The sequence below is a fragment of the Asterias amurensis genome, chromosome 8 (genome assembly GCF_032118995.1).
Source record: "Asterias amurensis chromosome 8, ASM3211899v1".
NCBI lineage: Eukaryota > Metazoa > Echinodermata > Asteroidea > Forcipulatida > Asteriidae > Asterias > Asterias amurensis.
The window spans coordinates 16,539,202-16,554,311 of record NC_092655.1 but is presented as its reverse complement, the minus strand read 5'-3'; the positions used below and the strand labels follow the sequence as shown (position 1 = coordinate 16,554,311).

Genomic DNA, 15,110 nt, shown 5'->3' with positions numbered 1-15,110 from the left:
ATGGATGATACTTTAGCCTGCACCTTATGGACTGTAACTTTCATTGTAACCCTGTTTCAGCCCCTGGACAAGTAGTTGATTGAAGCCCACACCTTGAAGTGGCCTTCAGGACGTGTGTGTCTTGCGACAGGACTTCCATATCAATATATATAACGAGACTGTAAAAACACATCAATATTTCGTCAACACTTGCCTTGCCTCCCTGTTCTCCTTGGATTTGTACCTGGACTCTTTGGCCTGCTTGTGGTTTCTTCGTCCCTACTTTCTGGCCAGTCTCTTGTGCTTCAACTCCCTTGATGCTTGATGCTACGTTACCGGTACTTCTTTTCACCTGTTCAGGGCTTGTCTTGTCAGGGATGTCTGAGACAGACGCCTGATCACCACGGCTCATTTTCCACAGACATTCATGATACGTTTCAACTTTGACTGCTTTCCGACCAATCTTGTGGGTGTCTTTTTGTAACACTTCATTTACAACTAGATGAAAATATTGAATGTAAACAATGTCACATAAAACATAACTAAGATTTTCTTCAGTTGACAAATGCCATTATGTCCTGTCCAAACATAAATAGGAAAATATATGAACCTTCCCGCCCTACAGATGTTTATATTTAAATTAGATTAAGGTTGAACAAATGCATTGCCTGTCTAAATGTCTCTCATTGTTATAAAGACCTGCTTGAACGAAAATGTCAAGTCGTAAACGTTGCTGAAATTCACCTAAAATGTTTTCAAAGAGTAGGGAAATCGAGTCTTATGACTATAACACGATTTCAATTGTGTAAAAAAGCAATCATTTTGAATGCCCTTATCCAGCGCTTTTCTGAGAGATTTGCGAAAAGCCCCGTTATGTAATCACCCTCAAAACGTCATCTCTGGGAGCTTCAATTTGTAAAGCCGCTTTGTTGCAGTGTGGAGGCATAACAAAGCAAGCTCCCAGAGATGACGTCAGCAGCATTGTACTTTGACGCACGCTCTCAACGGCAGAAGTGTTTTTAGTTTGTCAAAACTTTTAGGTTTGGGGCCAGATTTTTTAATCGATAATTACGAGAAATTCAGAGGTGTACACATATCAAAATTACATTTAAATGGCAAACAGGTGCATTATGAAACAAGTTAAAATACCATTTCCGTTGAAAACATTCCGCTCAGGTAGCTCTTTAATTCCATTTACTATTCTGCGGGAATGTGAATTTGGTAAAGATTGTAAAGTAGAATGGTCATAGCTTTGTTCTAAATCTAAGTTAAATTATCTGAATACATACCTTTCCAGTCTTCAAAGTAGACGGTTGCCTGTCCACCCTTAGGTCCTGGTTGTACCTCTCTCACTCCACCGCCTCCACTCTTGTTCTTGTTGTCAAAGTACAACTCAATGGTGACCAAGTTTAAATCTTTTGAAAATCCTTTATAATGAAAAATGTTTAAATGTAAGTATAACAAGGACAGAAATAGTGCCAAACTTAGCAGAATAATAACATATTTATTATGATGTTTTCTATCTGTGCTACTTCCTGTTACTTACTGTTTCTGTTATATATTAGAAGTATTTACTAAAGTATCTTAATATGTTTATTTGGCGTATGCCTTTGCTGATGAATGTTGAATAAACAGAGTAACATAACTCCACTAAGAGAAAAAAATAACATATTTAGCATACACTCCTTTACTATGGAGTAAGGCACAATTCCCTCAATTGATCATATTAATCATAAATACCATCTTGTGAAAACATGTGATGGGCATAAAACTGCAATTTATAAAGAGTAACTATTTATTTGAAAACATACCTGTCACTAAGACAGCATCAGCTTCCTGAACTTTCTTTGCTGTTATTACAACCTCTTGCTGCTTCTTCTTAGAAACATTGGTTACAACAGCATCCAAATCTGAAGCAGTAAAAAATTGTTTAATTCATTTCAAAACATTAGTATTCCACTTTCTATGCATCACTTCTCTCTCCAATTATCTGCCCGTTCCCTAAATAATAAGGCACAGCGATCTATTATCTAACACATTTTTTGGCCTTTACTCTTATCTAACTTGCAGTTTAAATGATAGATTTGAACGTGCTTTTTAAAAACATCTTAGCATGTCCAACTTGATCCTTTTTAAATCTTTTGTCTATCTTTTTTATGCAAGTCGCCAGACACATCAAGGCCTGAAGGTCACTTCAAAGAGTGGGCTAGAGTTAATTTATTTTTCCAGAGGCCGTTGCCACCTACTCCTAAGGCTGACACAGGGTGGCCCCCTTTATAAAGGGGTAAATTTACAGTCCATCTCTTTTTAAAAATATATAAAAATCCATTGCGCGTAAAAAAGTGTTTGGGTAATAGAAATACATGTATAAGCATGAATGTTTAATGATATCTGAAGATTTGCAAAGGCTTTATCAAAACTTTCGACACTCTTTATCCTTCATTATCCTGACGTATTTTTGTTAAACAACCCATATATTTAATAAAGGAACATAGCCACTGATTAGGGGTTGGTGGACACGTGCCCCTACAATGTTATCAGTGCCTCCCAATGCCCTCCCCCAACATAAATTATATGGTGCCCTCAAAAAGAGAAATACATGGCCCCTCCCCCTTAAAACAATCATAGTCACGCTGTTGCTTCTTGAAGTTCACTAAAATCCAAATTTAACACCTCTTCCTTAAGCTTAAAACTTTAGTAGTCAGTTTCTTCTCGAAAGTATTCATAGAGAATGTTTAATATCAATCTCATTCCAAGACATTTTTATTTAATATGGTATTTTTGAAAAGATAAATAGGGAAACTAAGTATGCGGTAATTGTTTGTGACATTCGATGACTGCAAAATGGATTATCCCATTTATCCCATCTGTGGCCAATCCTTATTCCTCATAATCCTGTTAAGAAAGTCAAACTTTCTGAAAACTTTCAAAGTCGCATAGCTTATTAGGATTATTGATACCAACTTCCAAAACCAAAATAAGGTAATTCAAAATGAAGTTAATGAGCACCTCATTACCTGGAATATCACGTGAGAATGTACATAAAGCTGTTCCAGGCTTCTCTCCATATTGGATTGTGGGTTCCTCATCCATGGATGCTCTATTCTCAATGAAGAGCTTCACACGCTCAGATGAGCAGCCATCTGGTATTCCTTCTAGAAACAGACATCGTGCATTGATTGGAAGTGGTCGACGTTTCTTCTTGGTGATCAGTTTGACCTTCAGATGGGAACGGGCTAGCTTGTGCCTCCTTGCTTCAACCATAGCAGCAACTGATTATCAAGAACATATTAGAACATCTTAAAGCTGTGCAGGATTTGAAACTTTGCATGGTGGAAACATGATGGTTTGCGGCAACACCACGTAATACCTCTAAATGAGTTGGGGTGGTTCTGAAAAAGAATCGTTGGTTTCATCTTGACGTTTTGACGTTTCATCTCGACATTTTTTTTCTCTCTCCAGAAAAAGATCAGGGCATACTGATCGAATTGACAGTTGAAACCAACGGTCTTTTTCAGAACCATCCAAACTCATTTAGAGATTATCATTACAGGTGTTACCGCAATCTATATATCTATCTATATCTAGCCTATGTGTTCCACTGCAGAAGGAAGGTCTCTTCATCATCATTCCACCTCGATCTTTCTTGTGTTTGTTGCATCCATGTGACGCTTCTGAATTCTCCATAGCTGCCAACATTTGAATATTTCAATTAGTAATGAAACACCGTGGAATTTCAAGGCGTTTGAAAAAATGAAAAATACTGATTTTTGTTGTTGCCGCGTGAGGTGAACACATGTAAACTATTACCCTGAACTATTTTGGGGGTCAAAACAAATTTTGGTTCACCTGTAAGGCCACATGTAATAAAGAAAGAAGAAAAAAAATATAATTGTTTTTTCTCGATTTTGGACAATCATATCCCCTTATTTATGTCCTTTGTAAATGCTTTTTTCATTATAAACATTTACATGTATACTGGTTCGTGGTTTGAAGTTGGATTGTATACAAAACTTCTTTTGCAAAAAAAGCTTGTCGGTAAAGCAGCGAGAGCGATGTATTTATGAGTACGAGGTTACTATTTAGCACAAGATATAACCGAAACGAGGTTGAGAATACACCTACATGCAGTATGTTTTCAACCCCGGACATTTGAGTTTTGTTTCCCCACTCGCCTCTCGAATGGCAGACATATGTGCATGCGGTATATATTGAATAACGATCGCGCACAAAGACTTGTCAAACCATTTTACGGACTTAAAAACAGTCTCTCTTCGGGATTTACCACCTTACCCATCATTAATTGGGACAAAGATACCTAGTCTGTTTACCTTTGAAAACCATCGGAAACGACAATCGCAATGTACTAAGGTAGAAGACAGAGACTCGCGGCTGCATATATTTTGACAGGTCGCCGAAAACATGTTATGCCGTATCGACACCACACACGTGTGCGTTCTGTCGCTGGTTTCCACACGTTTTCTTCTAATTACGTATTGCTGGTATCCTGCAACGCACTTATAACGATACTATAGAAACCGAATGTCTTCAGTATTCGTCAAGAGATTTTCCATGCTGTTACAGTGTTTATAATTAGCATTTAAATGACAAAGAATCAGTTACTGTGTACTCAAAATCAAATACAAGCAGTTTAGTCGACTTTTCAATGCTAAACCCCAGGTTTTTTTTTTCCTATCATGGAAAAGTTGAAATTCTTAACTTTTAACAAGCAATTCGTATTTTCGTAATTCATTGATAAATTGGTAATAATTACAAAATAATCGTAATAGTTGGCAGCTATGATTCTCTGATGTTGTCCATCAAACGCCTATCTCTTCATCTATAGTTTATGTTACCGCAAACCTAACTATTACTACAGATTCCTATTTGAAAAGTTGACTCGACTGAAAAGTATTTGTCTTGAATTCAAGATCTCATCACTAACCGATACACATGGTGAACTTTCATGATTTACGATGATACAACTTACCCAATGGGTTCTTGAAGGTAATTCTGACGGCACCAGTCTTAGGGTCTCTCCCTATTGTCTCTATTTCACCTCCTCCAGATTTGAGTGGATTCTCAAAATACAACTTCAGGACCCCGATATCATGTGTCTTTTTGTATCCAGTCACTTCAATCAGTTGCTCATCTTCTTCAACCTCGGCCTCGGCTTCAGGCTTTTTCTTTAATGTGAAGAAGAGGAAAAAACAGTTGTGAAATCATATATTCACCCCTTTCACAACTTTGATGTTGTTTTGTGAAGTCAATCAAATGTCCTTGTGGGCAAAATCCTCCAATCAACGAACAATAAACCAATCACTCAAAATTCCCCAAACTATTTTCTTTCCACATTTATGTCAAAACTGCAAAGCACATCTCATGAACAACAGGCTAAAGATCACTGTGTATGTCATGTTGGCAAAATCCACAACCCATTGCTTTGAGGATTACAGACAATGAACCAATAACTCGAACTCTCTTAGTATGTTTGTTTACCTGTTCACGTCAAATACTGCAAAGCACACCCAAGAACAACCGTCCAAAGACCACTATGAATGAGGCGTGCCCTTAAATGTCATGTGGGCAAAATCCACAAGCAACCGGTTTGAGGATCACAAACAATAAACCAATAACTCGAAATTCCCCAAAGTATGTTTTTCCAGTTCGCATCAAATACTGCAAAGCACACTCCCGCACAACAGGCTAAAGATCACTGCGCTTGAGGCAGCCCCCATACAACAAATATTTTTGTGAGTGGTGTTGGAATTGTTCACAAGTTTACAGTAACGAGTATACAGTGCTAACACACATGAACATTTCTCATTCCCAATGCAGATTTCCATCTATCAAAAAGGTATTCAAACACACATATGGGTGTATATTACCATGCCTATAATTCATTTAATTCATCTTATCAAACAAATTTTTCTTCAAATTTACATTGCCTTTAAAAATTTGATTTTGATTGTGATTTTGATACTGTCGAAATAATTAACTGTCTATGGAACCAGCTACCAGACACAGTTTTGACAGCTCCATCACCGGACCAGTTCCGGAGTCGGCTGTCCAACCTAAGGCCTCAAGCCAGCCACCAATTTTTACTTGCACTCTAGCAGCCTACCTGTATAAATACACCTTTTTCATGTTTTTCTGTGAGTTTTTTGCTGATATGTTCCCGCGGACTGCTTACTTTTGCACATCATAGTACGATACTACTCACATATGGACTTGTACTTGTATAGGAAGAAGAAGTGATTGATTGACTGATATTGGTAAAACCACACACAAAATTAAAAAAAAAAAAAAATAAATAAAAAAAATCGGATGCAAATTTCAATCAGTCTCTAATCAATCAGTCTTCAATCAATCAATCCAGTCTACTAGTCGAAACGTTAAGACCAATCCAAGAACTGAATTCGCTGTAGTACAGTTATCACAATTCTATAATTAAGCTAAGGTAGTAGTCCCAGCCTATTTTCTGTAACATCCGCCCGGGTAATAGATAAAAAAGCAGGACAGTTCTTTTCAGAACTGAGAAGTCTCCCGATCTCCCGAACAATCTACTTCATGGTATAGAATACAGAAAGACAGTTCTCTAAAGAACAAACTCTACCTGGCAAGTAGATACACACATGGTGTTACTGCAAACCAAATATATACAAATATTCCAATCTATATTAAAAAGTTTACTTCTTAATGACTACTATGAATCTTATTACTTGAGCCTCTTCCTCAGGTGTCTTGGCCTGCCACCAATCAGGTTCCTTCTCGCGCAGTGAGTAAATAGGGTCGACTTCCTCCCCTTGATCGTGTTCGGAGGAAGGTTGCTGGTCCTTGTTGCATTCTGCCGAGTCACTTTGACAGCTCGGCAGATTTTCCTGCTGACCTGCTACCAATGTGCCCCCTTCAGCTGAAATTTCACTGCCTTTAGCTTCGGATTTATGTTTGTTTTCATCCTGTGTGTTGTTAAACAAATGGAAGTTTACTTTAAAGACACTAGACACTATATTATAGGTAATTGTCAAAGACCAGTGTTCCCAGTATTGTGTATCACAACAACAACAAACCTGTGAAAATTTGAGCTCAATTGGTCCTCAAAGTTGTGAGATAATAATGGAAGAAAAAACACCCTTGTCACACAAAGTTGTGTGCTTTCAGATGCTTGATTTCGGGACCTAAACAAAAAAAATTCCGAGGTCTCAAAATCAAACTAATTATTATTTTTTATTTATTTAGTTTTTTTTCTCGAAAAATACGTGTTACCTCAGAGGGAGCCGTTTATCACAATGTTTTATTTTTATCAACAGCTCTCCATTGCTTGTTACCAAGTAAGTTTTTCATGCTAAACATTATTTTGAGTTATAACAAACAGTGTCCAGCGCCTTTAAGACGAATATGGATGATAATATAAATGTCTTGGTTTTGTTGGTGTCGTCTCATTAACACAAAACTATTTTTCGTGCGGATGAGCGAAGTGAAGGAGCATGATTTGACAAATTATACGAGTCAGTGGCCAACGTTATCATCAGTAATACTGTGTCTACATAGTGGACTTACCAAGACCACAAATGTCTCTGGATCCGAATCGGAATCTACTGAAGGTGACACTAGCCGCCAGCTTGGTACAGGCAGGTGGCGTTTTACTTCAAATGGAATTACAACTCCATCAATGATCAGTTCATGATGTTTTTCTCTTGAAAGAACAAACTCGACACCTGCATTTTGGAAAGCAAGTCCAGCCAGTTAACATTTTTGTAAAAGGCTTAATTAACAGTCTTGCTTATTTAACAGTTGTGTGTTGCTACTACCGTAGTATGCATAGATTATGAGCATGGTGTGGCCCTAATGGTCTTCAATGTGCTTGGAGTTCCAAAAATTCTTTAGAACATTTTATTTGGTACTTCCGTTCAAGAGCAAAAGTGTGTTAAAGTATTGGGAAAATAGGTGAACCCTCGGCCAATAGGTATGGTACAATTGGCAGTTTCCCTAGAGTTTCCTTCCAACTGCCTTCAACCCATGTTGGTGTCATTAAGACTTAGTTCCGAGTCAGTGATCGCGTTTTGTAACTGACAGCCAGTGTAAATATATAATGATGCCTGAAATAGCGCCCTCTTGTAGAATAGCCTCCAACATTGACTGTCATTCAGACAGTATGATAACCATTTTGAGGGTGTGATTTGTGTGACTTGAATTCAAGACTAACTAAAATCTCATTTCAGAGGGAGCCTTGCATGTGTGTGGATTGGGTTTTCAGTTTTCGGTCTTAAGGCCTTAAAATGGATTTTCCCTCCCACACACTCTGGACATGTTTATTGGATAATGGATATGAGGTTGGCCTATTGGAATAAAATGTTGCCCTATACCATATTTAAAAAGAAAGATAGGCCTATAAGTAATAAGCCCCACTTGTGTGGCCAAGGCTAGCTGAATACTAGGATTCAGCTAGCCTTGGCCTTGACCACACAAGTGGGGCTATTAAGTAATAGTAACAGCGACAGCGACAGCGACAGCGACAGCGACAGCGACAACGACAACGACAACGACAACAACAACAACAACAACAACAACAACAACAACAACAACAACAACAATAACAATAATAATAATAATAATAATAATAATAATAATAATAATAATAATAATAATAATAATAATAATAATAATAATAATAATAATAATAATAATAATAATAATAATAATAATAGTAATAATAATAATAATAATAATAATAATAATAATAATAATAATAATAATAATAATAATAATAATAATAATTATAATAGTATCCCATTTAATTCAAATATTCAAGTTGTTTGAATTGGCGGTCCGATTGCACTATAACTTCGATTCATAACAGAATTTATGAGTTTTTGAACTTTTAGCACAATGAAAACTGTAGAAAATATTGGAACAAGGGACGGTGTCGGAATATGGAGCCATATAATGAATATATAATTCATGGTTTATTTACAGGGCTAAAATGCATGGAGTTTATACATAATCTAAAATCGGCCTCTATTGTCAAATCTCAACAGCTAGATAGGTTAATAATTAATAATTAGAAAAGGAAGCATAGAAAAATTTAGATTTTTGACCTTGTGAAGTACAACAAAAATAAAACATACATATGGTACACTAAACAGAAAAACCATGATTAATACACCATGGAGGCAGAAATAGTACCTCCACGATTACACTAAACAAAGAAACCGTAAGGCAACAGATAGAAGACAAACATTAGGCCTACAACACAAACACACAATGCACTCTAGTTTTCCTGTGGCACACCTTACCTGCAGGCTCGTTGAAAGTAACTGTCAACCATATTTCACTGTCATTTTCTAGGATAATATTGACATCCTCCACATCAAAATTGTTGCTGACCTCTGACTTTTGAAAATGTATTGTTATTTTATCCTTCAACTGTCTGCGTTTGAGCGTTGTTTGTGGAAGACGAACTAATACCTGTGAGGAAGGCATAATTTCAGTCACAGGATCCACACGAATGAGCTCTATGTTGAGTTTCCGAATTCTAGCTTGGAAATACCATATCTGTATCTGTATCCGTATGTGTACGTCGTAGAGACTAAAACTGGCATAAAAGCAACGGGTCCCTAAAGTTGTATGTCCTTATGAAGTTATGGTTGAAATCCAGACAACATCAACCCCCGTCCTGGTCACAGTGTTTAATGTAGGCCTAATGCTGAATGTCAATGGCGATAGCCACAACACGATTGCACACAACGGGAATTTCCCGACTATTGAAATACCAGACTGGAAATTACGCGGTTTGTCACGTGATTGTGTCAACCTCAGCTCAACTGATGGACCGTGCCACTCGCTATATGATACCGACGACCGTTGCACGAAATGTATAATCACACTGTGACTGTTGCAGGGTGCTAGGCAGTGCGATGGCAAACAAATAGATATTGACAAACGAATTGTCATCAAGTCCGAAGTCATGTTAGGAAACCGTACTATCAGTACAAAACGCAATTGCGCTACACGCAAGACGAGTTGGTCCAATATCTCTTGTATTTCAATAATATTGTTCACAACTTAAAACACGTTTTCAGTTGAACAAACTCTGCAATGGATCAGTTATTCATCGTTACGAAGTGTATTTTTTCCAAAGACACTATATACTTTCCCAACTTTAACGTGGTTTACCTCTAAGCCCAAAGCCATGCATTAATTGTTTCTGAAGTTAACAAAACGATTTTTGGGGTTGAACAAAGAATTGACTAGAGTGGGATTCGAACCAACGACCTCCGGATTAACGTGCCGGCGCTCTACCAACTGAGCTATCTAGCCCTATATTGGCGGTGTCCCTATTTTGTCAATATCAAATTTACCCAGTCAGTTTCCCTTGTGGTTTATATTGATATAAGTTAACAAAACCTCAGTGAAGACTGCACCAACTGTAAACAGTTCTAGAAAAAAAATGTTGTAAACTGGGTCATATTATTGAGATTTAAACCCCTTTTAAAAAGCCGTTGGTGTTAAAACAGTAAAAAATTTGAAGGTGAAATGTGTACATTGTAATTTAAACAAGCCGGATTGTCAAATGTCGAGTCTGCCCCGCCCCGCCCCCGCCCTGCCCCTTTTTTCTGTCCAGCACTTTGCATTTTCTGGTTATAAAAGGTGCATGCTTTGAATAATACCCTAATATTATTCCATGACAAATGCTAATTTACAGTAACAATTATTTTGTTCTATTTTTTTTAATTTTAAATCTTCAGACAATAAAACATCTTTAAGGAGTAGTCCACCCAGGAAAGTACACAATTTAAAAAAAAATCCCATCAAAGGATGTGTCTTCCACGAGCCCCCGATACAATCAAATAAAGCAAAGTTACAATAAAAGTCACCTTTTCAAACTTGCAGCTGATAGTCTGCTTGTATTTCATCAAGAACTTTTAATCCAAATCCATCCGACATAACAAGCGAGATGACAGCGGGACGACCGCATTTCTGGCTGAAGCATTCACAAACGGACACCAAAGAAATTTTCATCTCCAAAGGTCGCATTGTATTATAACAAAACATCTTTCTGTGTACTTTTATTGACTTCTCAAGAGAAACGAACATCTCAGATGAAATATTTTCGCAGGACGCCTACCACTAACTACAATATCTTTATTGTAATTTGCAAGCCCAAGCAAGAAGGCTTCCACATAGAAACTACAACAAACCCTGTAAAATAAAATCCATAAAATTTACGGTGATTTTCCTGGCAGCTAGAGTGCCAAGTAAATAGTGCAGTAAATTTCATGGTGGAAGTTTTGCAAACTAGCCTACCCCTTCAAGGCACAATTTACAAAACTTCCACTGTGAAATGTACTGCACTTTACCTTTCACCCTAGCTGCCAAGTAAAGCACCGAAAATGTTAGATTTTTTTTTACAGTGAATATGCCTACTTGTTTTGTTTTACCATGGTGTGACTATATGGACTGCATCTCACCATGGTGTTTAATAATTATAATAGTTATAAATTTATAACGCGCACATATCTGTCTCAATAGAGACACCCAAGGCGCACAAAAAAGAAAGTCAATGTAACATTTAACAGAAAACTTAATAATCAAATAATAGAGGACTCAGGTCATGAATGATGATATGCTTGGTCGGTTTGTATATGTATTGTACACCATTTATAATTATGAGACGTGTTCCAGAAATCATTATTTTGCTGGGTCTTTTTCTTCTTCAGAAATACAAACTTTACAGCTATAAAGCGGTAGCAGAAATCCAAACCGGGCATCAGTCACAGGTGAAATGCTGGTTTCAGTTCTGCGTGGCAAGACATTTCTCTGCTAATCAGCTTTTTAGTCCATGATTCCTGAAGTTGTAGTATGAATTGCTTACAAGAAACAGCCAATGATGTATTCTATAGAACTACTCATTGATTTACAGGTTATTGTGCTTAGCAGAAAAAAATGCTAATCCCTGTTATAATTTACAGCTTCGTGAAATAGGAACGAGGTAAAGAGTCGTTGGTTGAGTCAATGAAAAATGCCTTTTGCTGCTAGGTCTTCTGTTACTCTTCTCAAGTAATCCGGATCGGGATACCCGTATCGTGTGCTGAAAATAAAAAAAAAATAAAAAAAAAAAGGATTATTTGTATCTTTACTTTTTACTAGTTTTGCTTTATATATATCTCATGTCACTGTTTGATGTCATTGTTGCACATGGCTCATGTAGTGCTTTTATAGTATTAATACTAATACAACATGGTTTTAAATAATATCATCTAGTTTTTCATTCTCAACCACACATCAAACTTTAACCATAAGAAACACAACTTGTAAAAGATTGTAATGAAAACAAAATCAAAATGTTATGGTCACATTATTTGAAACACTGATTTGGGATTGATTTTGCGTCTTCAAATGTTTTATTCGAATTTCGGTTGGAAATAGAAGATTTGTGACTATAGTCAAATTTAACTTTCAAAATGGAACTAATCAATTAAATGGTCTCAATCCTATAATGTAACTTAAAGACACTGGACACCTTTGGTAATTGTCAAAGACCAGTCTCGGTGTATCTCAACATGCACAAAATAACAATCCTGTGAAATTTCGAACCAAATTGGTCGTCGAAGTTGCGAGATAAAAAATAAAAAAACAAAAAAACAGCACCCTTGTCACACGAAGTTGTGTGCTTTCAGATGCTTGATTTTGTGACCTCAAACTCTAAATCTAAGGTCTCGAAATCAAATTCAAATATTTTAATGGAAAATTACTTCTTTCTCGAAAACACGTTACTTCAGAGGGACAAAGTTTATCACAAAGTTGTATTACTATCAACAGCTCTCCATTGCATGTTACCAAGTAAGTTTGTGTGCTTACAATTACTTTGAGTAATTACCAATAGTGTCCATTTCATTTAAAAAGGTTTAAGAAATGTACATACGGTCCTCCAGTCTGACTGGTTTTATGGTGAATATCATTCCATGTAACAATGTCATCGAATCCGCTGGTGATGGACCGTCCAACGGTGAACACAAGATGTGCATCGAATGCTTTCTTCAAAAGAGAAAGAACTTGAAGTCCATCTTGGTTGTCTGGTAGGTACGCAGTACGCGTGACACCAGTGAAAGGCTTGCCTGGGTTGGGATGATCTTCCTGTGAGAACAAAGAAATTGTTAATTAAAACAATGTTATATGCTTTGTTAGATGTAAATGTCTAGGCTACACATAACACCCATCTACACTGTCTGTGCATCACTTTATATTGAAACATAATAATCTTGAGGAAAAAAAATGTGTTAAATGAAGAGATTTTTTTTTGAATGGAAGTGCAGTGTGTGCAATAACAAACAACTGCCACTCTCCTTTATCTAGATGAACCAAGAACTGGGCTACTATAAGTGTGTATCATCAGTCTTATTAACTTTCCCCACTGTCATTCACAGACTTTCAATTTGCGAATGTTGGCAACTCATCCAGATGAACTTCGGTTATCAATATTGCCATAAGTTTGCTGATATCAAACTTTGCGCACTTATTAAAAATTATAGTTAAAATATCAAACTATTCTATGCTCAACTATAACATGCTCAAGTCTCTTTAAAAATCAAGCCCTCCTGGACAATGGGAGAATACTTCCCTGACAGCCCATCCCCTAGGACAGAAAAGGCAAGGTTAACATTGAATTAAAAATGGTCTTAAAGGCTTAAAGTTGTTCTTAATTCTATCAACATTATCAGAAAATATAAATTCTTTATAATTATTCAAAGGAATATTAGCATTTCTCACCGATTGAATTCCACTCGGCATAATGTAACGGATGGTGATGACCCCGTCATTGCCGTAACCAGGGAGATGATAAAATGTCTCATGTTGCGTTGTCATGGTTCCCTCTGGCTGGTTCCCTTTCGGCTGGCGACACACTGTCTGGCACACAGGACACCTGTAACTTCTCTTCAACACTTCGGTGATGCAGACGTTACAGAAACGATGCTTACATTTGTCGAGGACCACACTATCTGCCATGTCTGATAAGCAGATTGGACATTGGTTGTCGCCGGAGGACTCTGATTTATCCATGGTGTTACTACCCGCTCGACTAGTTGTATATGATGAGTTGATGCCTCTAACTTCAATGTTTTCTACACAGATTTTGATCCATGTGCAGCTGGTTGTCTTTGCTTTCCAAAATGGCCGCTCCCTGGGGTGCATATAGCACTACTCGCTCTCTTAGTAATCGCAGGGGATATGGGAAGCTGGACGAGGGGAATTGTTTATGCACCGAGTATACAATGGGGACCATCGTACGGTGGCCTTAACTTGAGTCATGGCTCATCATATCCTGCAGTGCTTCCTGAAATAGTATGGTTAAAGCATCATATAAAACTGGGACAAGTTATCTCATCAGAGGACTTCACAACAAAGTTAGAATCTCGAGTTATGGACGACAAATTCGTCCAAACTTAAGATAAGTTTTGAATAACTCCCAAAGAGTCCGTTGTGTATGCTGGGACTATTTTTGTCAAATTTACCCCACCTGCTGATAAATGATGCATCCCATTATAATAACCATGTACCTCATTTGCTAGATTTTAGGTAGGTACGTTTTTCCCCAAAAAATGCTCATATGATCCGACCTCCAACGATTTCTCCATCAATAGACCTATGTTAACTGTCAGAAAGGACAAACTGTTCTCTTACTACTACCCACCAGTTGCTCGAGTTTAATTTAGAGGAAAAAGAGAGCCAGTGTCGGACACAGAGGTGGGCCACGCTACTGCATACCGTCATTGAGTGCATTCGATTAGCCGCAAACCGATACAGCCTTTGGACTTAAACATTTTCACTCCCCTATACTTACCCTATAATCCAATCCCTCCCCCCCCCCCCACGAACGAATTGACTGGGCTGAGTCAAAGTGTAGCCACGGCAAAAAAAAAATGTACTTCCGAGTGGCGGGGCATTCTGCAATTACTCCACTTTATCTGAGCTGTCCAGGGGGTGACTTATGTGACAAAAATTGAGCTGACTATAAAACAAAAGGTCTATCAAAAATGGAGGTTACTCAAAGCATGGCCTAGAAAATACCGCCCTCAAGTGTCAAAGCAAAGAGATGGTAAACAAAGATAAATAATGATGTTCTGACTGTT

At 37.4% G+C, this 15,110-nt stretch overlaps 2 protein-coding genes across 4 annotated transcripts in view; both read right to left on the bottom strand.

The window, feature by feature from the left end:
• Window positions 1-9,676, bottom strand: part of LOC139940669 (uncharacterized) — a 29,429-nt gene extending 19,753 nt beyond the window's left edge. For all 3 annotated transcript variants that reach the window (XM_071937028.1, XM_071937029.1, XM_071937030.1), the window contains exons 1-8: window positions 9,276-9,676; window positions 7,540-7,697; window positions 6,702-6,938; window positions 4,970-5,165; window positions 2,997-3,251; window positions 1,791-1,889; window positions 1,269-1,406; window positions 194-477 (exon numbers count right to left, since the gene is read on the bottom strand). In XM_071937028.1, the coding sequence (XP_071793129.1) occupies window positions 194-477; window positions 1,269-1,406; window positions 1,791-1,889; window positions 2,997-3,251; window positions 4,970-5,165; window positions 6,702-6,938; window positions 7,540-7,697; window positions 9,276-9,462 (1,554 nt within the window). In that variant the 5' untranslated portion in view covers window positions 9,463-9,676. The remainder of the gene's footprint in view (window positions 1-193; window positions 478-1,268; window positions 1,407-1,790; window positions 1,890-2,996; window positions 3,252-4,969; window positions 5,166-6,701; window positions 6,939-7,539; window positions 7,698-9,275) is intronic.
• A 1,918-nt stretch (window positions 9,677-11,594) lies between these two features.
• Window positions 11,595-14,655, bottom strand: LOC139940472 (probable E3 ubiquitin-protein ligase DTX3). The gene is made up of 3 exons (XM_071936745.1): window positions 13,750-14,655; window positions 12,905-13,116; window positions 11,595-12,070 (listed from the first exon to the last, which is right to left on the bottom strand). The coding sequence occupies exons 1-3, from the start codon at window positions 14,170-14,172 to the stop codon at window positions 11,992-11,994; spliced, it is 714 nt and encodes a 237-aa protein (XP_071792846.1). The 5' UTR covers window positions 14,173-14,655; the 3' UTR covers window positions 11,595-11,991.
• Window positions 14,656-15,110: the final 455 nt, after the last annotated feature.

What these genes read in the sequence shown, in the direction of transcription:
- LOC139940472 (XM_071936745.1), bottom strand. Translation starts at nt 14,172, where the DNA reads ATGCACCCCAGGGAGCGGCCATTTTGGAAAGCAAAGACAACCAGCTGC. An exon ending in TGCCGAGTGGAATTCAATCG is followed by an intron (nt 13,117 to 13,749) that starts GTGAGAAATGCT and finishes TTGTTCTCACAG; the next exon opens with GAAGATCATCCCAACCCAGG. An exon ending in ACCAGTCAGACTGGAGGACC is followed by an intron (nt 12,071 to 12,904) that starts GTATGTACATTT and finishes TTTTATTTTCAG; the next exon opens with CACACGATACGGGTATCCCG.